The 24083-nt window shown below is 57.6% G+C and overlaps 2 protein-coding genes across 6 annotated transcripts in view; one reads left to right on the top strand and one right to left on the bottom strand.

The window, feature by feature from the left end:
• Positions 1 to 15985, bottom strand: part of FANCA (FA complementation group A) — a 39576-nt gene extending 23591 nt beyond the window's left edge. Inside the window, exons 1-14 of the mRNA XM_051629776.1 lie at positions 15852 to 15985; positions 12046 to 12575; positions 11445 to 11590; positions 10637 to 10709; positions 10034 to 10176; positions 9399 to 9494; positions 7350 to 7423; positions 6404 to 6510; positions 5611 to 5693; positions 5126 to 5159; positions 2667 to 2733; positions 1993 to 2105; positions 1040 to 1116; positions 461 to 602 (exon numbers count right to left, since the gene is read on the bottom strand). Coding sequence (XP_051485736.1) covers positions 461 to 602; positions 1040 to 1116; positions 1993 to 2105; positions 2667 to 2733; positions 5126 to 5159; positions 5611 to 5693; positions 6404 to 6510; positions 7350 to 7423; positions 9399 to 9494; positions 10034 to 10176; positions 10637 to 10709; positions 11445 to 11590; positions 12046 to 12575; positions 15852 to 15985 — 1819 coding nt within the window. The remainder of the gene's footprint in view (positions 1 to 460; positions 603 to 1039; positions 1117 to 1992; positions 2106 to 2666; positions 2734 to 5125; positions 5160 to 5610; positions 5694 to 6403; positions 6511 to 7349; positions 7424 to 9398; positions 9495 to 10033; positions 10177 to 10636; positions 10710 to 11444; positions 11591 to 12045; positions 12576 to 15851) is intronic.
• On the top strand, positions 2105 to 23918 carry SPIRE2 (spire type actin nucleation factor 2). Of its 5 annotated transcripts, none has more exons than XM_051629713.1 (15): positions 2105 to 2160; positions 6000 to 6099; positions 19077 to 19114; positions 19750 to 20109; positions 20384 to 20464; positions 20544 to 20708; positions 21078 to 21164; positions 21264 to 21387; positions 21478 to 21647; positions 21744 to 22133; positions 22530 to 22664; positions 22735 to 22802; positions 22900 to 22927; positions 23210 to 23325; positions 23414 to 23918. In XM_051629713.1, exons 4-15 carry the CDS (start codon positions 19750 to 19752, stop codon positions 23619 to 23621), a joined length of 1932 nt encoding a protein of 643 aa, XP_051485673.1. In that variant the 5' UTR covers positions 2105 to 2160; positions 6000 to 6099; positions 19077 to 19114; the 3' UTR covers positions 23622 to 23918. The 5 variants fall into 5 exon arrangements, with proteins under 5 accessions (XP_051485673.1, XP_051485672.1, XP_051485671.1 ...); XM_051629711.1 differs by lacking the exons at positions 2105 to 2160; positions 6000 to 6099 and adding an exon at positions 16209 to 16525 and having other exon boundaries at positions 21744 to 21894; positions 22000 to 22133; XM_051629712.1 differs by lacking the exons at positions 2105 to 2160; positions 6000 to 6099 and adding an exon at positions 11368 to 11456.
• The last annotated feature ends 165 nt before the right edge of the window (positions 23919 to 24083 follow it).

The following is a 24083-nucleotide window of genomic DNA, read 5'->3' as shown; positions in this document are numbered from 1 at the left end:
CCAACATCAGTGATAAAACACCTGGCACATGAAGGGTGGGTGTTGCAGCTGGGGAACCCCTGGGACTCACTTGCAGTTTTTCATGCAATTTGAGCAGCCAAATACTCTGGGATTTTAGGGATTGCAGGGAGTCCAGCAAGGGGTTAATCAGAAAGAAACTCTAATGAAGGTGAAATAGAAGAACTAAGGTTTTTTAATCACTATTCCAATTAATAATGGAGGTAATTGTCAATCAACCATTCTTAGCTGTACACAAAACCTGGGAACCCCCAGGCACGAGGCATTCGCATCATCGCCAGCATCAGTGACTGAACAGAAAAGCAGGTATTTTTGCTGTTCTTTTCTATGCAGGAACCTCAAAACAGCAACTAAGAATGACTACACTGCTGCACCAGGCAGCACAGCTCCCCTGGCAGCAAGAGGAACACGGGAGCTTGGGGGCTGCCCCATCCCCACCTACCCCTGAAGAGCTGCTCGGCCTCAGCCCGACACACGGCCAGCGTGGAGACACAGGACAGGACATGCTGCCAGTTCACCTCCCGGGTCTCCAGGACCTGCTGCAGCTGGCAGACACACTCCTTTGCACTGAAGGCCATGAAGAGCTGGAAGAAGGACAGCAATTCATTTGTAAGCTGTGACATTCACCCCAAGAGTGAAATACACTGTCAGGATTCACAGTCTTCTGAACAAACTACCCTGCCTGCACCTCGTGCAGCAGCTCTCCAGGGCCAGATGCATTAGCTAAACTAAACAGCAATATTCTAGTTCTTTCCAAAGTCATGTCATATCCTGTAAGAGTAAGAACTCACATCTTCAATTATTATCTTTGTTCTCATTAAGAGCTTTACACAAAAGTCCCTTTTTCTTCCCAAGTACCACTTGCACAAAAGCTGTACCTTTCCTTCATTCATCAGGCTGCCTGTGACTCCTGGCAGCTGGTCAGATTTTGTGACTGGAACCCACTATTTTTAAACAATCCCATTCCAGATACTTCAATGAGCAAGGCAGCAGAGCTCTCTGGCAAACCAGGAGGACATACTTTCCGATACAAGGTGGTGAGCAGTGAACAAGTCCTGGTGAAGCTCCACTCCTTCTGCATGCGGATGGCATCAGACACTGCACCCAGTAAAAGAAAACCAGAAAAACTCTGCAGCAATAGATTTTAAAGCACCCAAAATCCATAACTCAACCACACAAGATTTCCTTTTAGCTTTGATATGAAAAACTCTCTGTGGAAATCTTCTCCCTCTCCTTTGCCTTTGGAACACAAGCTGTGGGAAACAGGACTGGGCAGTTTCACTGTCACTTCAAAGGTGTTCTTAGGTCACAGCCTCATAGGCCAACACAACACAGGCAAAGAGAACCAGCATCTTCTCTTTTTCCCCAACAAAGCCTTCCAGCTGGAAGCCAGGAAGGACACAGCTCTCCCACAAAACAGCCCAGCAGCTCTAGACCACACAGAGGGATTTTACCTGCGATTTTGTGGCCCAAACGTATTTCTTCCTAAAACCATCAAGCCTCACAATTAACAGTCACAGATTAGAAGCCTTCCTGCCTTTACCTCTGCCAGAAGAGCCACCCAGTCAGCAGAGAAAGGCCGCATCCTCTGCTTGAACCCAAACACACCCAGGGCCACAGAGTTATGCCCCTCCCTGCAGCACCACCGCTCCCACCCACCTTCTTTGGCCAGAACTACCCCCAGAGGCCAGAGCTCTCCCAGGTCTGCTCCACAAAGGCTGCTGCTAGATATGACCCCAAATTTCTATTCAGGAGCCACTGATTTTCTACCCAAAGTGTTCTCCTGACCTACAGCCTCTAAAGCCGAGATGAATTGTGTGCTGATACAGCCCTGGGGAAAGAACTGGGGGTCTGGGCAGCTTCCTGGCTCCAGGTACTCCAGGCTGGACTCAGGGAGGCCTGGGCAGGATGGAGCTCCAGACACACCATGATAACACACTGTGGAGACACCTGCTCCTCCCTGCCCCTTCCTACCTTTCCAGGAGGGGTTGTAGGTGAGAACCTCAGTCAGGGTGTGTCGGAAAAACTGCTGCAAGGAATCCGGATGAACTGCACTTCTGTACCCTGACACATTGAACACATTGAGCCTGCAAACCACAAGGAGATATTCAGAAACAATGCACAGGAAGCAAGATCAGCCAGGTATGATCGGGGTGAACAACTCAGTCTTCCTTCTACACCTCTTTTATCAAATTGCCAGAGATATCTACTTTTTTTGTATGTATTTGTACAAATCGCTTGGTTACTCAGAGTTATGTAGGGATCAGGTTTACAAACTGGAGCCAAATGCAGAGCCCTGCACAGGGCAGGACTGGCTTGACGTACACAGTTGTTGGACACAATGAGTTTGGAAGCAGGAGCTGGAGGAGGAGATGGCAGCACCTTCCAGGTGTTTCTGCTCAGTGAGAAAACTTGTGGGGAGAAACTTGCTACAGTCCAAGAGGGATCCCCAAGGTTAGTTCCAACACTGCCAGAAGACCCTTCCCCACATGATGTTTGTCTTTTCACTGGATCTTTACTTGCACGTATTTTAGAGAAGACAATACTACACATAAGTAGGTGGGGAACATTCAGCCTGTTTCAGTTCCAAGTGTAAGAGTGGATGAAAACCCCCTCCTGACACCATGCAAGAGAAGAGTGTTTCTTACCAGAACCTCATCGCTTGCAAGGTGGAAACATCTTCCTGCTTCTCTTTACCAACAGCATCAAGCACCCCTGTACCCCAAAGCAGAGACACAAAAACACAGTGAAAGGGAAATGGGAGGAACTGTGACAATAAACAGCACAGGAAATGGAACAAGGAATCTGTGCACCTTTAAGAAGGTGACCCCATTAGGGAAATATGCAGAAACCATCCAACTGAACAGCATTCAATTCTTACAAATGTTTTTTAAAGTGACATGGGGGCTCAAAAACTCGTCATGCTAACCTTGAATTTAAATAACCTTGAATTTAAAAACATTCCCCAAAATGTGCTAATAATTCAGCCACGTAGAGATGCACATAAATTAGTAGTTAGTGTTCAAAGCCAATCCCAACCGTGCTGTGTATCAGCCAGTGTGAGCCCTGCAAAGCTGAAGGGCAGAAAAGCCTGTCTGGAGGCAGGGATTTGCACCAGCAGGCTATGAATTAACAACCCCTGGAAACAATAGCCTCAACCTCCCTGGCCAAACAAAGAGCAGGCTGCTGGGAGGGCCACTCATTGCAGAAGCAGTGAGGCTTCATGTTACGTTGGCTCAGCAGAAATTCCTTCAAAAAGCTAGATCTGCCCCAAAATGCCTGGTAGAGGTCAAACAGGTTGCACAGCACTGCCTTGTCCATCAGCCTACACCCCTCAAAGCCCACATTGAGAACCTTTTGCTTTACTGGCTGCTGCAGCAGTGGGTTTTCTGCTTCTTGTGCCATCCTACCTTTAAAAGCCAATTTTAACAGTTAAACACTGAGCTGGGGCAGCAAAACTAGCGTTTCCTCACGTGCCTTTCATCCCTCACATGCCTCCCGAGCAGCCAGCCCCAGTGCTAACAGGTAATGCTCTCCTCCCAGATGAGGAATACTTTAAGGTTAAGCAGGGGAGAAGAGAGAAAAGGAGATAAACTGCTTATCCTCGGGCACAGGAGTTCAGTACAGCAAGATCAGTAGCAGGAAGCACGGAGGTCCCACGCTACCCCAGCCTGTCCTTCTCCTCCTGGGAAGGTCTGCACCAACACTGAATTATTTTACAGGAAGCCAAATGTTCTCCAAAGCAGCCAATTAGCAAAGTGAAACCCCTCCAAGGTGACCCAAAAGTGTGGACTGACAAAAATACCTTCTATAATTCTTGCTGAATGGCTTTTCAGGCAGGGCCTGCAGGTCAGCAGCAGCAGCACAGGCTGCACAAACATGAAGGTCAAGCAAAGAGCTGCTCAGCACAGACTCCTGCCAACAACCTGCTCCTCCTCCTCCAAACCCACCCAGACCCGTGTTCATAAGGGTTATTTTTCAAGTACTGACACTGTTAAAGGACCACCTGAGATGGGACTCATACACATGGAATAATAAAGCACTTTTCTTGCAGCTTTCCCTTTTTAGGAGCAGCCCAGAAGGTCTGAAGGCACCTCTGTGTAGAGACCATGCTCCCTGCAAGCCCTGGGCTGGGGGCTCTAGCTGGAGGGAGGCAGGGAGAGATCCTGGGAGTCTGTCCTGCTGTTCAGGCAGAGGAGAAGCACCAACCTCTGCTGCAGCACTGAGCACGATGCTGAAACATGCAGCAAGGGAGGGGGTGAAGTGCTTGAAGTGTTGTCGCTGCGGAGACAGGCAGAGAAACAGCAGCTCTGCAGTCAGATTGTGCAAGACATGGGTGTGGGGCACATGAGGGGCTGGGAGGGAGCCCGAGGGGAAGCAAATGCCTCCTCCACTGTACAGCAGACACAGCAACTTACTGTGAAGGTCACCTGTGAGATGAGACAGAAATAACCCTCCTGTGGGGTTAGTTTTCCTGCATCAGGATTTGCAATGCCAGTCAGGTGCGGCTACGCTCCAGCTCCCAGCAGCAGGGCTGCCCAGGACAGAACAGGCTCAGTGTCCCTGGGGCAGTTCTTGAAGACTGGCATTTAGAGGTGACAGGTGTGCATTGGATGGCTTTGCTCAGCATAACGTTGTGGGTTGTTTGTTTTTTTTTAAAAAAAAAGGTTTCACAAAACATCAGCCTGCAAATGCACAGCATGAGCCAACAACACAGCTTCCTTGCACATCCATTTGTAAATTCAAAGTTGCATTTACTAAGCAGGAAGAATTCTCCTAGCTTAACCTCTGTGCTACAACAGATTGGATTGCTTCCAGTCAGGCTTCCTAAAAACCAGCTCAGGTATCAGCCTGATGCAGCTGCTGGGAGCACCAGAACAAACGAGCACACACAGCAAGAAAGGATCTGCAGCGCTGAAGACACTCACTTTGCAAGGGGAAAGCAGAGACACACAGAACCTGTGACATAAATATTATGCACAACAGAGGAAAAGCATCCCAGGCAAAGGATTTCTCCCTGGGGATTTAGCAGGGTCCTTGGAGATTTAGTGATGAACAAGGAGTGTAAGTCTAGCAAACAGGCTGCACCAAAGCTCCCAATACTTACATGTCAGCATCCTGTGTAAGACAGCATGACAGATCTGTTCAAAATTGACAAATTAAGACCATTTAGAGTTTAAAAGAGCTACAGTTACATGCAGAAAAAGTAAACTAACTAGGAAGAAGAGTTTTGTCCCCCTTCATTTAAATCATAACTCTTACCTCAGGCTTAATGGTGGAACAGATAAAACAGACAGAAGGGCAAACATTTCCCATGCTTACCAGGATTCCGTTCAAATGAAAAAAAAAAAAAAGCTACCAAGGCGAAACCAAAGAAGCTTAAAAGCCCTTAACATCTCACCATGGAGAAATTCTCCATAAAAAACTGTTTGCTCTGGTTTCACCATTTCCCCCTCACCCACTCCAGCACCTAGACCACCCCACTTTTTCCTGCTCTAAGCTTATTTATTTATAATCAGCAAGGCACAGGGGGGCATAATGGAACTACTTTTTTTAAACAACCATTTGTAAACAGCTCTGCTTTGTCCTTACATGGGGAACCTTCTTGAATTCCAGCTTCCTTCCCAGGTCTGAGGTCTGCTGAAAGCCATTCTGAACAAACACGACCGCCAAGTCTGCAAACCAAGGAGGAATGAAGAGTTTTGGCATCCCCTTTCAGCAGGGATCACTGGCTCTTTCCTCCCCATCTCCCTCTCCCAAAAGGACCAAGTGTCTGAAAAGCCTCATTCACGGCCCAGCCTTTTGCTTTTCCTGGAGTCAAATTACTTGTAGGCAAAAGGACCTAGAACAATGGATGGCAAGGACCACAGAAACATATTATTATATTGTTATTACTATACATCTTATGTTTATTATTATACTTGTTATATGATTATAAAGACCAAAGTACTGACAGGTCTTACGCTCTGTTACCACTGCAGAGTTCCTGTGGGCTGGACCTGACCCGCTGCACTGCTCCAAAGGTCTCAGTGCAGCTCTCCAGGCAAACTGCAGCACCTGCCTTCTGCACGACACCACAAAGTAAGTAACAGAAAACGAGAGGGGGGAGAAAAGGAACTGTTCAGTGTTTCTGGGTCCAAAATATCTCAAGACACTCTGGGAGAAAGGTCAGGTCCTCTCTAGCTCATCCCCACAGACCCTGCAGTGACACTTTCTCGTGTGGCTCAGAGGGACAGAGAAGCGCTGCCTTCTCAGGGGGAAAAAAACTTGCCTTAAATATAAAAACGAATTCCCCTGACTGAAACGAGGCAAGGAAAAGCAAAGCCAGGCCTGTCCCCTTACACCCCCAAGGCCTGGGCAGCAGCAGCCCAGCCCTGTGCCTTGCCTGAGAGCAGGTGCCCGGGCAGCTCCAGGTCCCCGCAGGCCTCCGGGTGCGGCTGGCAGAGGCGGCGCAGGCTGTGGCACAACCACTCCCCCGCTGCCGACGGGCTGCTGGGAACAAACAAAACCACAACTCAGTCCCTCTTGCTCGGGGTTTTGCTCCACCATCCTCTCCGACAGTCTCTGGGGGGCTCTGCCCTGCATGTGCCATCTGTTTCTTCCATCAAGACCTTCACTTGTTTGGCAAAAAGGTTCCACAACCAAGGGATCCACAGGAAAAAGACGTGTGTGAAATTGTGCATTCAAGTATTTCCTCATCTCGGACATCTAAGTGCTTCTATTCAGAAAGTTCTGCTAGAAGAAAGACTTCAGTTCTAAGATAGATAAAAATGCTTAAAAAATATTCAGCCCTTCATCTCTCCCTTTGGTTTGCTTAAGGGCAAAGTAGTGTTGGCACTGAAGGCTTTCTTCCTGCCCCATTAATGGACAAGTAAACCATTATCCAAGGCCTGAAAGGTCATTGTAACATTATCCTTTGACACCATAAGGACACAACCTGAGCTTCACCAAGGAGAGTTGGTGTAGTTTTTGGGGCAGGATTGGGGAGGATTGGGCGGGCACTGAGCCCCTTCCCACAGCAGGTCCCTGCTGCCCACACAGCCCCTGCTCCCCTGAAGCCAAGCAGGAGGGAGAGCAGCTCCCAGGATGGGCTGTGGTGCTGGTTCTCACTCAACCTTCTATCTTCTCAGCAGCCACCACACCTCCAACAGCTCCAGCTAACCCAGGGTAACCTCTTGGGGCCAGGACAACTGCTGACATCTGGCTAATCTGATCACTTGCCAGCACCTGACTCTGCTCTCAGTCCAGAATACTCAGGACTAATCCCCGATTACATTTCGATAGGCTTTGGGAGATTAGCTACATCTGCAGACCTGTAAACCTCTGCTCACCTCTCCAGCAGCTCTGCCAGCCCCAGGATGTCTCCTCTGTGCAGGTGCCACACGACTTCCAGCACTGGAGGGTCCTAAGGAGATGCCACAATCAGAGCACAGCCTGTGTTTGGCAGCTCACATTCACATTTGGCTCATGTCAACTATTCAGAAACTAGAACCTAAACTGGGTTTATTCAAACTATCCAGAACTTACTTAAATTTTAAAGCAATAACATAGGAAATACCAGGTGAGGAAAGATTGCGTTTGATTTTTTTTCCCCCTCCTACAAATTTTGAATGGTTTAGGGTTGTAGATGCATCATCATTTTAAGATGTCATGGTTGAGTAATAAATACACCATCTTTTGTCTCCCTGGAATAATTCTGGTGCTGCATGTTCAAGGGAGCAGTGGATATCCCAGAAAACAGGTAAGACCACCAAGTTTCAAGTCTTGTTAGTTCCAATCCAGAAACAGACGAGAGAATTATTGCTTGGCCTGTGACTGCTTATTGGTCTCTGTGAAGAGAGTTTGCTGCTCTCCAATCCATTTCCCAAGAGATGACAGAAAGAGACCCTGCAGCCGTGGGGCAGAGAGGCTGATGGATACAGAGGAAAAAACAACACCTCTTGGTGCTCCAAAACACCAGGCAGGGCTTTGCTTCCAGCAGCAACTCCTGCTCATCCCAACCTCAACACAGAAGCACTTGGAGCTGCAAACCAAAGTCTTCACAGCTTGTGAAGGAAGAGGTGCCCAGGAGCCCTGGGCACATGAGCTGCTCAGGAGAAAAGCCCCATGGGCTCCTGCAGCCACAAGCTGCTGCTGCCCAGCCTGCCCCTGGGCTGGCCCACAAGCCTTTTCCACAGCCTAAATCTGTACTGGAACAATCTCAGTTACACCACAGCACTTGATCTCCATGTCTACCCAAGAACAAGGAGATTTTAATCAGCCTACAGAACACACAGGATTCTCTTTTCAGCCTGGGACTGGATATTTGAGACCACAGCGTGCCTTTTTATCTTGACAGATCAGCCTCTTCCTTCTTTCCCACCAGAGCAGTGAGCAACCAAACCTGTCCTGCTCACAAAAGCTCCTGAACTCCACTCACAGCACCACTAACCTTAACAAACCACCCTGATGAACAGGACAACACATCTGTGAAGCCACACGACCTGTGAGCTGCTATCACGTTTCTCCCAGCCCACTTTCTGTGGGAGCTCACTCAGCCTTATCACCATGCCCAGATAAACAGAGCAGAGAACCAGAATGCCAGGGCTGAGCTGAATATTGCTGGAGAAGCACACAAAGAACTCCTGGGCCTGTGTCACCCCAGAGCCAGCTGGGAGCTCCGGCACTGCCTGGATCATTGACCTGGACTGCTCAGTCCAGAGAGCAAACCCATGCACCAAGTGAGTTACCAGGGTGTTCCCTTGCTAACAGTGAGGCAGTGGAGCTAAAAGGAAAGAAAATTATACCCCCAAACTTTCTAATAACTGTAATGTCACCCCGGATGTGTTTAATCCTGTTACCATCCCATAACTCCAGGCACTGCATTGCCATGCCCTTCCCTGCTCAGTACAAGTGGAAAGAGTTGGGAATATCCTTTGGAGGGCAAGAGCTTCCCAAAACCAACACCTGATCACCAAGGTGCTGCCAGCCCTCCTTTGGGGTAGTTTCTCAGAAGTGGCCACACCACTTTAATAACTCACCTCCTTCCAAACCTCTAAGTCCTCTTCAACAAACCAAATCTCACTGCAGAGGCAAGGATGCTCCCAGTGAACTCACTTTAACAAAATAAGAAAACCCAACCATTCATCATTCAGTTCATGCTTTTGAGAGGTCAGAAAGACCAGAGTCAGTCTCAGGAGGAGTTCACAACTGCTGTCAACCAGAGCAGGGATGAGCAGTGCCAAGACTCCTCTGGGTCACCCAAAAATCCAGTGAGGAGAAATCAGAGAACTTGGGGCGTCCACTGAACTGTTATCCCTGATCTTCATGGAGAGGAGGGCTGAAAACACAGCAAGCCTAGATGGTCTGTAACACAGCAGCATTTCTCCACAAGTTCTTACCTTCATTTTCCACAGCTCTTGACAGAAGAGTGAGCGACTGAACACGTTGTTTGCCAGCAAATCCTTCAGCGTTTGGAGCAAGCGAGACAATCTCTTCTGGAATCACCCCAAAAGGAAGCAGAAATTATTTCTTGTGTAATTTACCCATTCCTAGAAAAACAAATTGTTGCTTTTCCCTGTTTACTGCTTTTTAAAGGCTTAGATGGTGGAGAGAATTCCTGGGAAAGGCCCAACCCTTTCATCTTAAGGCTGAACTAAAGGCAGCGGAGCTGATGGCAGGGACACCCAGCACTCCTGGCTGCTTCACCACCAACCGAGATGATTGATAAAGAGGGAACCATGGATTAGAGACCAAGCCCAAGGTAGAGCACAGGTGGTGCTTAAGAGAGCCCCATGTGAGGCTACACCTCAGCAACAAACAAAAAACCTCCTTTCCAAACTGTCAAAACCAGCCCCTCCCTGGTGGGGGAGAGGAACGCTGTACCTGAGCGAGTGGATCGGACACAGAAAGGAATAATTGGCCCCTTAGGTCCTCACAAGTTTGGGCAACTTTATCAGAGGATATAAACCAGGTTTAAAGTCAAACCTAACAACACCATTTTCTTGATGAGGGGGATGGAAACCTTTTCCCTCACCCTCTGGTCCAGGTCCAGCAGTGGGAGTTGAGAGGGGCTGGCAGGAACCCGGCAGATCCGCTCGATGTTGGTGACAGCATTTTTGGCTGCCAGGGCTGCTGTGGGTACACCCAGCCTGGAGGCCTGTTCCTGCAGAACAGAGACTGAGACAAAAACAACAAAACAAACAAGCAGAAAGCTGTCAGCATGGGAGGAAAAAGGGGTTTGAAAATGTCACTAAGAAGACAGAAGTCCCAGGTCTTAAACTTCTCCAGCACAGATCTCATTTGTTGCAAATTATTTTTATTTCCATGTATCATTCCTTTAGTGTCCATAAAACAGGGCCAGAGCAACCAGGGGCAGGGGTGGAATGTCCCTGCTAAGCAGGGTTTTGTGCTTTTGTCTTGTGGGGCTCAGGGTAACACTTTCAGATAACCAAAATATGAAATGATCAGACCTTGCCAGTGGTGTCCTCACCAGACAAGTAAGAAAGAAGCAGCCAAAGGGGAGACCAGAACCAATGAAAAGAAAGTAAAACTGGGATTGCGTTTAACAGGCAGGAATTCAGTCCATAAAGAAAAGTTCTTTCCCACATCTGTCTCCAACAGATACCCTCTCACTCACCTATAAATGATGCTGAGGATACTCCCTGGAGTTCTGCACCACCCTGTCCATCTGGCTTGGCTGATTCTTCCACCTGGAAGCCAAACAAAACCATCCTAGTCTAGTTGTCTGTTACACATATTTACAAACTTACTCCCCCTAAAGCAAACTGAGCAGCCCCAGCATTCTTGGGGACTGGAGCTACTGGAGCACCAAGCTCCTATGTGGTTGTAGTAAACCAGAGATTTCAGGGCACTTGACAAGTGACATAAGGACAGTTATTTTCATTTTATACAGCAAGAGGAAGATACAGGTCAGAGTTACTGACTAACAGATCATCAGCAGCACTAGCAACAGAATTTGTCTTTCAAGCCTGTTTGTGAAGCCATGCAGACTTAAATATTTGATGAAACATGTCAACGTGTTGGATCCTTTTCAAGTTAAAACCCCTTCTTTTTCTTTTTACAAGGACAAATATTCTGTACAGAAAGAAACATCCTTGTGGCTGAACTGTGGGCAATACTAGACTTGCCTATTCACATCAAAAGCTGCACATGAGAGGGTAGAATGTGGCTCAAGCACCTACGTAGGCAAGTGACAGGTTTTCCTAAAGGCAGTTACATTAGTTAGAAACTGTTGGAAATTCAGAGAAAAGCCCGTGGTCTCTCCTGATGTTTTTTTTCCTATATTCACAGTGAGCCAGTTCTCACCCCAAGAAAAAAGGTGCTGGATTTCCCTTTGTCCCAAATCCAGACCACGCTGAACCATTTTTAGACTGCAACAACAAGCCACGGAGGAATAAAGGACACTCTGAGCCACCCGCTCCTACCTCCAGGAGGAGGTCAGTCAGGTTCTGATGCTGATCCAGGAGGCGCAGAGCTGCTTCCCGGAGCTCTGCTCCGCTCCCAAAGGCGCTTTTTCTTTTCCTGGCTCTCCCTGCTGAGAAGTTGAGATTTCTTTGACAACCACAGCTTGCTTTGACAGCCCCCTGAGGACACCCCCCTCTCTGCCCGGGTGTCAGTGCCCGGGCAGAGCCCTGCTCAGCCCCTGGAGGCAGGCAGCGCGGCAGGAGCAGGGCAGGGTGTTCCTGCCTGCTTTGCTGCGCCCAGCCCTGCGGGGAAAGCCCAGCAGGAGCAGCCCTGCCAGGCCCTGTCAGCCATCGACCTCCAAAGACCCGTGGCCCAAAGCAGCCAAAGCGCTGCCCTGACCACCCCACCCTAGGGCAGTTTTCAGGAGGGGGTTCCTGAGCGGAGCAGGAGCCGGGGGGCCGAGCACAGGGCTGAGCGCGGGGGCGGGGCTGCCGGGAGCGCCGCACAGGGGCAGGACGAGCGGGGTGGTGAGGGCACAGACGGGACGTCCCGCCCTCCCTCCGCTGTCCCCGCCGGCCCCAGGGCTCGCCCCGAGCAGCCCCGGTCCCCGCCCGGACCTACCCAGCAGGTCCCGCCATCTCCTCCCGCCCGCTCCCGCCATCCCGCCGGCTCCCGCCAAGCCAGCCGCGCGCCGCGCCGCCATTGGCTGTCGCCGGGGGGCGGGTCCTGCCGCCCCCGCCCATTGGCTGGAGCGCGCGTGGCCCCGCCCACCCTCCCGCCATCGCCGGCGGCAGCTCCGCGTTGGGGGGGGCGGGGGGGCTGAGCGGGACGCGGGGACGCGCCGGGGGCGGGCACGGAAACAAGGGCGTGCTCTTTGGAGGCAGCAGGTGTGGGACACGGGCAGGTGGACCTGGCCTCGGCCGTGTCCTGGCTGCCGCAGGAAGGGCTTCCCCCTCCCAGGCGCGGAGAAGCCCCGCACCTCGGGGGGCTCAGCGCAGCGCGGACAGACCCCCCCACAGCCTGGCTGGGACAGGGTGCAAGGGCTGGTGGCACCCGTCCCCTTCTGCAGGGCATCCCCGCTGGGACCAGCTCCCGGCTCTGATGGCCGCAGTGTTTCCCTGCTCTTGGCCTCCAGCTCCTCGCAGGCAGCTCTGGCGATGGAACAAGGCCCTGGTAGCCCACTTCCCTGGGTGTGGGGGCTGCATGCCCCTTGTACCTCCTGGGGAGGGGGACAAGAGGAGGCCGGAGCTTCCAAGGGGAGAAATCACCAGCCAGGTATTGCTGGGGGCAAGAAAGGTTTCAGAGGAAGCAGTGTGGAACTCTCAGAGGGATTTCCCCTGGTTGCTTGTCATCTGATCCTTCCTGGAGATTAACTGCTGCTGGTTAGCTGCCTGGTTTGGAGCGGGAGGTGGTAATTCCTATGGGAAGGATGGCAGCGTGCGGACAGGTGAACATCCGTCCCCGGGGTGTTCAGCGTCCGGAGGCTCCTGTTTGCAGACGCTGGGAACGCTGCGCGGAACTGGCTGCGGGCGGGTTTGATTGCAGCGCGGGCCCCAGGGGCTGAGTCAGCAGCCCGGGCTGCCAGGAGCCGGAGAAAACCCTTCCCGGCAGCGCCGGGGGAGGAGAAGCTCTGGCACCGGCAGTGCTGGGTCCTGCAGCCCGCGGGCACCGCGCTGGGGACACTGCGGAAAGTCACCGCAGCACCGGCCCCCCCTGGGACACAGAGTGAAACCCCTCCCGGAGTTACAGTCCTGAATTGCTTTAAAGCCCTCGTGTCACTGTCAAGTTTGTGGCAGCCCCAGGTTTTGCAGCAGCACATCAAAGAGGGAGTGGAGTGTTTGTCCCATCTGCCTCCCTGGGGACATCTGCGGGGGGTTCGTTTTGCAGCTGGTGGGGACAGATGGTGCAGGGGAAGGGAGGACACGGTGACAGCTGAGGGAGCAGCTCTGTGGGATGTGGCACCTCCGTGTTGTCCCTAGGAAGGCAGAGGCTCTGAGGAGAGTGGGAGTACTGAGTCAGGCTGGGGGTCGGGATGAGGTTAGAGCCAGCCATGAGCGTGATGGAGAAGCGTGAAGGACTCCTGGGAAGGGAAGGCAGGTGTCTGGTACCAGGACTGCTGGCAAAGAGCCACCCTCGCCAGATCTAATCCTTCAGTGCACGGTCCATGGTACACTGAGCTCATGCAGCCTGCTCAGAGACTTGGTTTTAATTAAAATATTAATGAAGAAGACTCCAGAAAGGAAATGGAGCTTTGAAAAATACTCTGTGATTTAATCTACCTCTCTGCAGTTCCTTGCTGTCCCCCTGCTGCAGGGCAGGTCTGGCAGAGCCCAGCTGTGCCGGGGCTGGGAAGCTCCTGGAACTCCAGCCACATCTGAGGCCAATGCGGAGTGCAGCAGAGAGCTGGGAAATCCAACCATCCCCCGGTGCTCTGCAACCATTTCCCAACCTGATCAGGGTTTTGGTTTTTCCCCCTATTTCTTTAATTTCTAATTATCTTTCCCCCGTGCACACACATGCACACTTGGCTTTTGTTTGATTTTTTCCAAGACGGTAGCTTTTAATTACATCTTGATTTCAGATTAATTACAGTTCTACCCAAAGCAAAGGGCTTTGTGCTTTATAATTCAAATGCCTCCCCATTCATCCCGCAGGTTGGGTTATCTCTGCCTTCAAACGCCGCCGCGTCCTCCCGCTCCCACCCCCGACGGAGCCGCCCTGGCTGCGTCCCGGGGCTCTCCGCAGGACCGGCAGCTCGGTGCGGGGGGCAGCACACAGTTTCCCTCCCCCTCCATCGCTTTCCGAGCAGGCTCCGAGGGCGGCTGATGACAGGGTAAAATGCGACATTCAAATCTCGCTCCTTGGTGAGGGAAGGCAGAGCCAGAGGGCAGCTCTGCAGCCGGGAGCTGCTCCCGGGGGCTGGAGCTGTGCGACCTGAGGATCCAGCTGGAGCCGAGGCTGGCGCTGTGCTCCCCACACCCCAGCCCTGCGCTCCCTCCCCGCTGAGGGTGCATTTGAGTAATCCCAGCGATGCACGGACTCTTTGGATTGTCTGTATCCATCTCTCTCCTCAAATCCCGGGGCACCATGCAGAGCTGCATTCCAGGACATCCAACTCTGCTCTCCCATTTCTTTCTTCAAAGACAGCTGCTCAGGCTCTCCGGGATGGGCATTGCCCTTCCATGGTGCTGCAGGCACTGTCCTAGGCTCTGCCAGAGATCTCCAGGCCCTGGAGCAGCTTTCAGCCCCTTGGGATGACAAGCACTCGTGTGCCAGCTTCATCCCTCTCCCATCCCTTCTAGCACAGCTCCAGGACAGGCCCCAATTTATGCTCCTGGATTAATGGGGCTGAGACAGGGTTTTATGCTCCTTCCATCATGGAAATGGGAAGCTCATAATGACAAGAGCTTTAATTTGCTCTAGCTGACCTTTGGTGGTGGGCTGGCTGTCCTGCCCTGCCAGGACCAGCGGGTGCCAGGCCATGAGCCTGCTCTCAGCACCGTGCCACACCAGCCTTCCCTGGTGCTGTGGGATATTGCCCTCCACCCCATGTTCCCATGGAACATCATCTCCCAGCTCCTCATCCCTTCAGCTGGCTTGTGCCCAAGCCATGCTGCAGCATCCAGAGCTCTTCTCCTTCCATCCTGGAGAATGTCATTGTCCCAGCCTGGCCCCTTCCTTCAGCTGGCTCCTGGGACCAGCCTAGCAGAGTCCAGGACTCCTCTCCCTTCCCCACTGACGCTGCAGCCCCTCCTGTCCCTTCCCCACTGCCCCCACAGCCTTTCCCTTCCCTCCCCCACCACCCTGCAGCCCAGAGCCATCAGTGCAGACTCATGGCCATGTGTCCTCCAATGTCCCCCTGCCCTAAGGTCATCATGTCCCACATCTGCCAGCCCCACGTGTGGCACATAGGCTTGGTGGGAGCCAGGCCCTTGGTGTGGCTCTGAGCTGGGGCCAAGCCATGGGCTGGGGCCACCCCTGGCCTCTCAAGGAGCATGTCTCTCATGGGGGGCACCCACCAGCAGAGCCCCCAGCACTCACCCTGGGACTGCACCAGGCACACCCTCCCAGCCCTGAGCCCCACACCCTGGGGGGCACCCGTGCCATGCCAAGCCCTGTGTCCTGCACCCTGTCACCTGCATCCAACCAAGTGCCTGCACCCACGTGTGTGCCCTGTGTCCTTCACCCTGCACGCACTGATGCACCCTGCACCCGCTGTGTGCCTGCACCCCACACCCTGATCCCTCACCTGCCACCTGGGGCAGGACGCATCGAGCTGTGCCGTGCCGTGCCTGGCTATGCTGTGCCTGGCCGTGTCAAGCCGTGCCGTGCTGTTCCAAGCTAGGCTATACTGAGCTGTCCCGGCCTCGTACCCTGCTGCCCCTGCTGTCCCGTACCCTACCGTGCTGTACCATACTGTACCGTACCGTGCCGAGCAGTACCGTGCTGTACCATGCCGTACCGAGCTGCACTGTGTCGTGCCGAACTGTACCATCACCGTGCTGTCCCGTCCCGTGCCGTCCCGTACTGAGCCGTACTGTACCATGCCATACCGAGCCATACCGTGCCGCACCGTCCCGAACCGCACTGTAGTGTACGGTACCGATATGTACTGTGCCGCACCGTCCCGAGCCGAACCGTACCCCACGGTGCCGACCCGAGCCGCGCCCTTCGGCGCCGCCGCCTCCGCCCCGTCCCCTCCCGGTGGGCGCCCCCGGCGGCGGCGGCGCGCGGCGGCGCGGGCGGGGCCGGGCCGCGGGGGCGGGGCCGGTCCTCTCCTCCGCCAGCCGCTCGGCTGGGCTCCCCGCTGCCCCGGTGCCGGTGCCGGTGGCGGTGCCGGTGGCGGTCGGTGCCGCCCGCGCGGTGCGGGATGGGGCGATGGCGCGCGCGGGCGGCGCGGCCCCGCGGGAGCTGTCCCTGGAGGAGGTGCTGAAGTGCTACGAGCAGCCGCTGAACGAGGAGCAGGCCTGGGCGCTCTGCTTCCAGGGCTGCCGCGCCGCCGCCGCCGGGCCCGCGCCCCCCGCCGCCCCCCGCCGCCCCGCCGACATCCGCCTGCGGCCCGACGGCTCCGTCCTGCTGCCCGCCCCGCCCGGACCGCCCGGTGAGACACGGCCGCGGGGCAGGGTTGTGGGGGCAGGCACCGGGACCTACCGGGAGTGGAAGCGGGACACCGGGACGTACCGGGAATGGGACGTACAGGAAACGAAAGCGGGGCACCGGGGCTTGCCGGGAACGGGGCTTGCCGGGAACGGGGCACCGCGGCGTACCGGAAACGGGGCTTACAGCCACCGGCGCTTACAGGGAACAGGGCTTACAGGGAACCGGACCTACCGGCACCGAGGCTTACCGGCGCCGGCAGGGGGTGCTGCGCCGCTCCGCCCGCCCGAGGAGGGGGCGCCGGCACCGGGGACTTACTGGCATCGGGACCGGGTCACCGGGACTCACCGGTACCGGCGGGGGGTGCTGCACCGAACCGCTCCCCCTCGCGGTGCCGGGGCACGGAGGGACCGGGGGTATCGGCAGCGCAGGGAAGGACCGGCGCATGCCGGTACCGGCAGCGGGGAGTGGGCAGGGGAAGAAGCGTCACTGGCAAGGCACAGGGGGGCAGGCAGGCACTGGAGGCACTGGCAGCGGGGCACCGGTGCGGCGCTGGGGACACCGGCTGCGGGGGTGCGGCACCGGAGAGACTAGGGTGGGGGACAGGGCCGGTACCGGCACCGGCAGAGACGGGGGTGAGCCCCAAGGTCCGGTCCTGGCAGGGGGGACCACCACTGGCACTGTGGGCAGCGGCGCAGATGCAGGATGGTGGCTCGGGGGCCCGGGGCTTGTGTGGCACCGGCAGGACCTGGCCGGGCGATGCGGTGAGGCTGGACCCGGAGTGAGCGGTGCCCGTGGGTGCGGGGCTCACCGGGCTGGGACGCTGCGTGGGGCTGCAGGACACACGGCAAGGACAGACACGGGGACGCACCTGCCCACACACAGAACATAGATGAGCACACCCGCCGCACACACCTGAACACGCCTGCACACCCCAGCCCCCGCAGGGGACCCCGTCCCCAGCCCGGTGTCACTGCGGGGCCCCAGCCCCTGGGAGCGGCCTTTTTGGCAGCGCCGTCCCCGACCTTCGGCCTCTGTGCCGTCGGTTGGCGCCGCTGGGCAGGGCCGCGGCGGGCACCGGCTGCCGGAGCCTCGGCCGGCTGCCAGCGGCGCGACCGGCTGGTGCGGCACGGCGAGGAGCAGCCTGCGCCCGCCGCCTCGCCCCCCGGGGAACGGAGCACCAGGGGGTGGTTTCCGGTGCTGCGGGTGCCCGGGGCAGGGCCACGGGCTGGCACGGCACGTGCCCCGGCGGCTGGGCATGGCGTGGTCACACCAGCTCCACCGGCCGTGGGTGGGAATGGCCCCACGCCCTTCGCTGGGGCACCGCGGCCGCTGTGCCGGAGCTGGTGCTACCGCGTCACGTCCCGCTCCCTCCCGTGCCAACCTGAGCTGCCTCCTCGGGACGGATCTGGGCCTTTTGCTCCAAAGCCCAAGGGCTCCAGGTGTTTCCCAGCAGCGCTGCAGGCGGCGGCACTGGCCTGGCAGACGGCTCGGCACCTCAGCACAGGGCCGGATCCTGGCCGAGTGAGCCGGCAGCACCCCCCTGAGCTGCTCCAGTTCCCCATCCCATGGGAATTCCCTCCTCAGCCTTGCCGCAGTGGCTGGAGGGACCAGTCAGGCTCCTGCCGTGTCTGCCGAGCCGCGGTCAGTGTGAGGGGGCACTGGGGTCGGGATAGTGGTGGTGGCATCCCAGGGGACATGATGCCGGGGCAGAGCATGGTGTTTGGCCCCCAGCGGGCGCTGGGCCGGCCCCGCGCAGCCACGGCTGGCACACAGCTGGCACACAGCTGGCACACAGCCGGCACACAGCCGGCACATCCCTGCAGCTGCGGCATCGACCGGATAAATGGAGAGCTAATGGCCGGGGAAGTGGAGCCAGGGGCCCTGGGGCACTCGGGAACGCTGCCAAAGCCACCCTTGCTCGTCATCCCATGGCTGTCCGGCTCCCGGGAGGATCCAAGTCGCCGGCTGGAATGTCCGGCTCGCAGTGGGAAGCAGCACCGTTTGCTGGGCACTGCCTGTCACCGCAGCCCACACCGGGCTTCCCAGCCGCGTCCTGTGGCTCCTCACTGCACCCCTGCTGGTGTCCGCAGCCCCGAGGGGTACAGGGGGCCTTTCCCTGCAGGTGCTGAGCTCTCAGCTCCCTCCAGCCCCCAGGGGTGAGGGGTACAGGGGTGACTCTGCCCCACCCCAATGTGCCTCCTGGCTCTGGACGAGTGGCTAGTGCCTGTTTGGCCTCATTGTCCAGGACCAGTGTTGGCCATGATGCGTGCTTGGCTGGGCAGGGAGGGCAAGGATGGTTATGACACCATTTCAGGGGTGACACTGCCCGGTGCTGAGGCACAATGTGTAGGTCTGGTCCCCCTTGTCCCCTGGACCAGCTCAGGATAGGACTGGCTGGGGACAGCAGTCCTAGCCAGGGGAGGGGGAGCTGCTGGGAATGGGATCTGCTCAGGGTGTCCCCATTGGGGCTGTGTGGGTGTGGGATGGGAGGTGACACCGAGGGGAGACACCGGCTGCAGGTGCCAGCGTTGACTCTGCCCTCCTCCCCACAGAGCTGCCCCCGCTGCTGACGCCCTCCGCCGAAGCCCAGGTATGGCACGGGGTCCCTGGGTGGGCACCACCACCTGCCCCCCTCACCCTGTGGTGATGGTGGTGGGCTCCTGGGGCACAGAGAGGAGCCAGACCCATCCCCAAGGGCTGGGGGGCTGCAGGGGTGCAGTGGGTGGCAGCAGTGTGTGCTGAGGGACTCCCTGCAGTACAGCCAGTGCTGTCTCCCTGCAGGTAAACTAGGCAGTAAACTAGTAACATAGGTTAGAGCAAAGTGCCAGATGCTTAAACACACATTGTGTGTCTATCCCTTCGTATGTGAAAAAAAAAGGGAGACCTTAAAGCACCTTCCAGTACCTGATGGGGCTCCAGGAAAGCTGGGAAGGGACTTTTTAGAAAGACAGGGAGTGACAAAGGGAGAATGGTTTCAAGCTGGAAGAGGAGAGATTGAGGTGGGATATTACAAATAAATTATTCACTATGAGGGTGGTGAGAGCCTGGCCCAGGTTGCCCAGAGAAGCTGTGGCTGCCCCATCCCTGTAAGTGTCCAAGGGCAGGTTGGATGGGGCTTGGAGCAACCTGGGCTGGTGGGAGGTGTCCCTGCCCATGGCAGGGGGTGGGACTGGATGATCTTTCATGTCCCTTCACTTCCAAACCATTCTCTGATTCTGTGACAAGATGGTGCAGTCGTTGGGCTTTGCCATCTACCGGGCGCTGGACTGGGGGCTGGATGAGAACGAGGAGCGGGAGCTGAGCCCACGCCTGGAGCAGCTCATCGACCTGATGACCAACAGTGACTCAGAGGACAGTGGCTGCGGCACAGCCGATGAGGGCTACGGGGGGCAGGAGGAGGAGGAGGAGGGGGGCGAGGGGCCGCTGCGCGCCGTCCGCACCTTCGGGCAGGCCATGCGCTGCTGTGCCGCCCGCCTGGCCGACCCGGCCGAGGCCCAGGCACATTACCAGGCCGTCTGCCGGGCGCTCTTTGCCGAGACCGTGGAGCTCAAAGCCTTCCTCGCCAAGATCCGGGATGCCAAGGAGGTGGGTGTGTGTGCCGGGGGGAACCACTGGTGAGCCCAAAACGCTGGGATGAGAATGGTGCTCCCCTCCAGCCGCCCTGACCAGAGCTGCCGGCGCTGCCATTCGGCCATACGCCCTCTGCAAGCCATGGCACCACCAGGTTGTGCCGGTGGGGATGGCTTGGAGCAGGGATGGGGATGCTTTGGGGGTGAACATGGCCCCATGGTGAGGCCCTGACTGGACCCTCGATGCCTCTGGTGCCAGGGCTTGGTGACAGCATCTTGTGCCTCTGCAGATGCTGCAGAAGCTGAAGGAGGATGAGGAGGCAGAGGAACGGCCAGCAGCAGAGCTGGGCAACCTGCGCAACACTGACTGGGTATGGTGGCACGGCTGGGAGCGGGGGCTGCACCGGGGCTGGGAGGGGGGCTGACACCCTATCTGTGACCCCCCCCCAGGCCCGGCTGTGGGTGCAGCTGATGCGGGAGCTGCGGCATGGCGTGAAGCTGAAGAAGGTGCAGGAGAAGCAGTTTGACCCCCTGCCCACCGAGTACCAGCTCACCCCCTTCGAGATGCTGATGCAGGACATCCGTGCCCGCAACTACAAACTGCGCAAGGTCATGGTGAGGCTACATGAGGACATGGAGCGATGGGACAAGGGGGAATGGCTTTAAACTAGAGGAGGGAAGAATTAGGTTAGACATTAGGTAGAAATTCTTCACTGTGAGAGTGGTGAGACACTGGCCCAGGTTGCCCACGGAAGCTGTGGCTGCCCCATCCCTGGCAGTGTTGAAGGGCAGGTTGGATGGGGCTGGGAGCAACCTGGTCTAGTGGGAGATGTCCCTGCCGATGGCATGGAGTGGGACTGGATGGTCTTTCATGTCCCTTCCAACCCAAACCAGTCTGTGATACAGTGAGTGTAGCCAGGTTGCCCCAGCTCTGGCCCCCAGCACTGGTGCTGACACCCCCATGGCCCCTCTGCCCTCTCCCAGGTGGACGGGGACATCCCACCTCGGGTGAAGAAGGATGCCCATGAGCTCATCCTCGACTTCATCCGGTCCCGGCCCCCCCTAAAGCAGGTGAGCACCAGGACACCCCCATGGTGCAGTGGTGCCTGGCCAAGGTTTGGCAGGTCCCATGGGTGCCACCCCCTGAGGTCCCGTCCGTGCATCCTGCAGGCATCAGAGCGGCGGCTGCGGCCCCTGCCCCAGAAACAGAGGACGCTCCACGAAAAGATCCTGGAGGAGATCAGGCAGGAGAGGAAGCTTCGGCCCGTGGAAACACAGTACCGTGGCCAGAAAGGTTCTGCCATCCCCTCCCCGCCTCGCTGGGCTGCCAGCCATGTGCCCGGTGCCGGGGCAACTCGGGACTGAGCCCTGTCCCCATCCACAGGCTACAGCTCCCTGCCCTGCATCCCCCACGCCTGCGCCCACCGCCTGACCTCCAGCTCCTGCCTCGAGCTCTCCCGGTGCCCGGCCAGCGCCGCGCCGGCACGACCGCGGCCCCGTGTCCTGCTCAAGGCGCCCACCCTGGCCGAGATGGAGGAGATGAACATCTCTGAGGCGAGAGGCTGGAGGCGGGAGGTGCTGGGGGGGACACGGGGGTCCCCAGGGTGACGCGGGGATCCCCAGGCTGACGTGGTGGCCATGGCCTTGCAGGAGGAGGACTCTCCGGGCACGGAGGTGCCGCTGAAGCGGGACCGGTCCTTCTCGGAGCAGGACCTGGCGCAGCTGCAGAGCCAGCTGGAGGGGGCTCAGGCTGCGCCCCGGGAGCCGGAGCCGCTGCAGCCCGAGCCCCGGCCCCGCTCAGGTACTCACGGGGGTCCGCAGCCCCCCGGCGTCCCCAGCCCCCCTGTGGCAGGGGTGGCACCGGGCAGCGTGGCCGTGCCACGGGTTCCCCGTCCCCTCCCCGCAGGCTCTGTCCCCGCCAGCTGCCACCCGGTGCGGGACAGCTCCGCCCCGCCCCGCGCTGCCCTCGGCGCCGTGGAGGAGAGACCGGAGGAAGGATCCGGCGCTGCCCCCAGCACCAGCTCCAAGCACCTCTGGCTGGTGAGAGCTGGTGGCAGGGCTGGGGACACTGGGGCTGGGGACACCGGGGCTGGGGACGCCGTGCAAACATCACCACAGGCACACAGCAGCCTGGCAGCAGGACACAAGGTGGCCCGGGGGTCCCCATGGCCTTCCTGCTCCCTTCACACGGGATGTGGGGCTCGAGGCACGCTGTGCCATGTGCTGTGTGCCAGATGTTCTGCCCGTGCTAGGGGCACTCTGCCCATGCTGGGATATCCTAACCTTGCCAGGACACGCTGCCCTGCACTGGGGACATTTTGCCCCTGTCAGGATGCCCCCTGCCCCACGCCAGGAGGCTCTGCCCCTGGCACAGGGATATTTGGAGCCATGCTGTGGCCATGGGGCAGAGGGGACTGACATGCCCCCTCGCCACAGGAGTTCAGCCATCCCGTGGAGAGCCTGGCCCTCACCGTGGAGGAGATGATGAATGTGCGGAGGGTGCTGGTCAAGGCGGAGATGGAGAAGTTCCTGCAGAGCAAGGAGCTGTACAGCAGCCTGCGGAGGGGCAAGGTGGGAGCAGGGCTGGAGGGGACCAGCACCACCCGCCTGGCCCCCAGGCCTCACCCCCCTCTGCCCACAGGTCTGCTGCTGCTGCAGGGCCAAGTTCCCCCTCTTCTCCTGGCCCACTGCCTGCCTCCTCTGCAAGCGGTGAGCACCGCGCCGTGCCAGGCTGTGCCGTGGGGCTGGGGGGTGTGGGGGGGTGCCAGTGGTGGCTCCGCTCACCAGCCTCTCTCGGTGTCCCCAGGTCTGTCTGCAGCTCCTGCAGCCTGAAGGTAAGGGACCAGCTCCAGCTGCTGCCACCATGTCCCTGTCCCTGCCCCTCTCCCATCTTCATCCCTGTTCTTGCCCCATCCTCATCCCATACTCGTCCCCATCTCATCCCTTTCCCTGCCCCATCCCCATCCCTATCTGATCCCCACCCCATCTCTGTCTCAGTCCCATCTCTGTCCCTCTCCCATTCCCATCCCATCCCTGTCCCTGCCTGGTCCCTGTCCCTGCACCATCTCCATCCTTGTCTCCATCCTGTCCTGTCCTGACACCTGCACACCTGGCAGATGAAGATGCCTTCCAAGAAGCTGGGTCACATCCCTGTCTATGCCCTGGGCTTCGAGAGCCTCCCAGGCTCACTGCTGGCCAAAGCCCTTCCACTGCGGCGGAGAGAGACCTTCCAGTGAGTCCTGTGGCCCTGAGCCTTCCTCCCCCTCCTCCCCCTCCTCCTCCGGGGCCCCGGGCTGACACGGGGGTGCCCTGTGCTGCAGCTCGCTCTCTGGCACGTGCTGGCGGCGGGTGGAAGAGGAGTTCCCCCACATCTACGCCCAGGGCTCGGTCCTGCGCGACGTCTGCAGCGACTGCGCCGGCTTCGTGACGGACGTGGTGTGTTCCAGCCGCCGCAGCGTGGCCGCCCTCAACACCGCCCCGCGCCGCGCCAAGGCCCGCTCCCTCTATGGCGATTCCTGGCACAACTGAAGGGCCCCGGCGCGGGGGTCCCGGCCGCCCTGGATGTACATATATACATAGGATGTATACATACAGCCTCTATATTTATATACCTTACGGACCAGGGGGAGGTGAAGGTCGGTGGCATGGTGGGGCACCCACTGTCCCCTCCCGGTGCTGGCACGGCTCCGGGAGGGCTGATCCTGCCACCAGGTTTTGCCCCCTCCTGGCCCCGCTTCCGTGCCAAGCCCTGGCTGTGCCGGGCAGGTGCCGGCCATGCCGGGGCACCCAGCGCCGCGGGCTGGCACGGCTGCTCTGTACGTCCCTCCCCGGCTAATAAACCCGCTGGGCTGCCCCGGGGCCGTGTGGCTGTTCCTGAGTGGGTGGGTGGGGAGCGGTGGTTGCCCCGGAGCAGCACGGGCAGACCCCCCGCGTGGGGCTGGATTTCCTGCTGCCCCTTCATTCCACCGTGGCCTCCTTGATCGTGTGTGG

The sequence above is a fragment of the Apus apus genome, chromosome 11 (assembly GCF_020740795.1).
Source record: "Apus apus isolate bApuApu2 chromosome 11, bApuApu2.pri.cur, whole genome shotgun sequence".
NCBI classification, from domain to species: domain Eukaryota; kingdom Metazoa; phylum Chordata; class Aves; order Apodiformes; family Apodidae; genus Apus; species Apus apus.
The sequence above is the reverse complement of the archived record's forward strand: the minus strand, read 5'-3'. Positions and strand labels throughout refer to the sequence as shown.

Bases quoted from the DNA above. Each gene is read 5' to 3' on its own strand.
- SPIRE2 (XM_051629710.1), top strand. From the start codon at position 16,303: ATGGCGCGCGCGGGCGGCGCGGCCCCGCGGGAGCTGTCCCTGGAGGAG. The intron at 20,709-21,077 runs GTGAGGCTACAT...GCCCTCTCCCAG, and splicing joins ACAAACTGCGCAAGGTCATG to GTGGACGGGGACATCCCACC. The intron at 22,803-22,899 runs GTGAGCACCGCG...CGGTGTCCCCAG, and splicing joins GCCTGCCTCCTCTGCAAGCG to GTCTGTCTGCAGCTCCTGCA.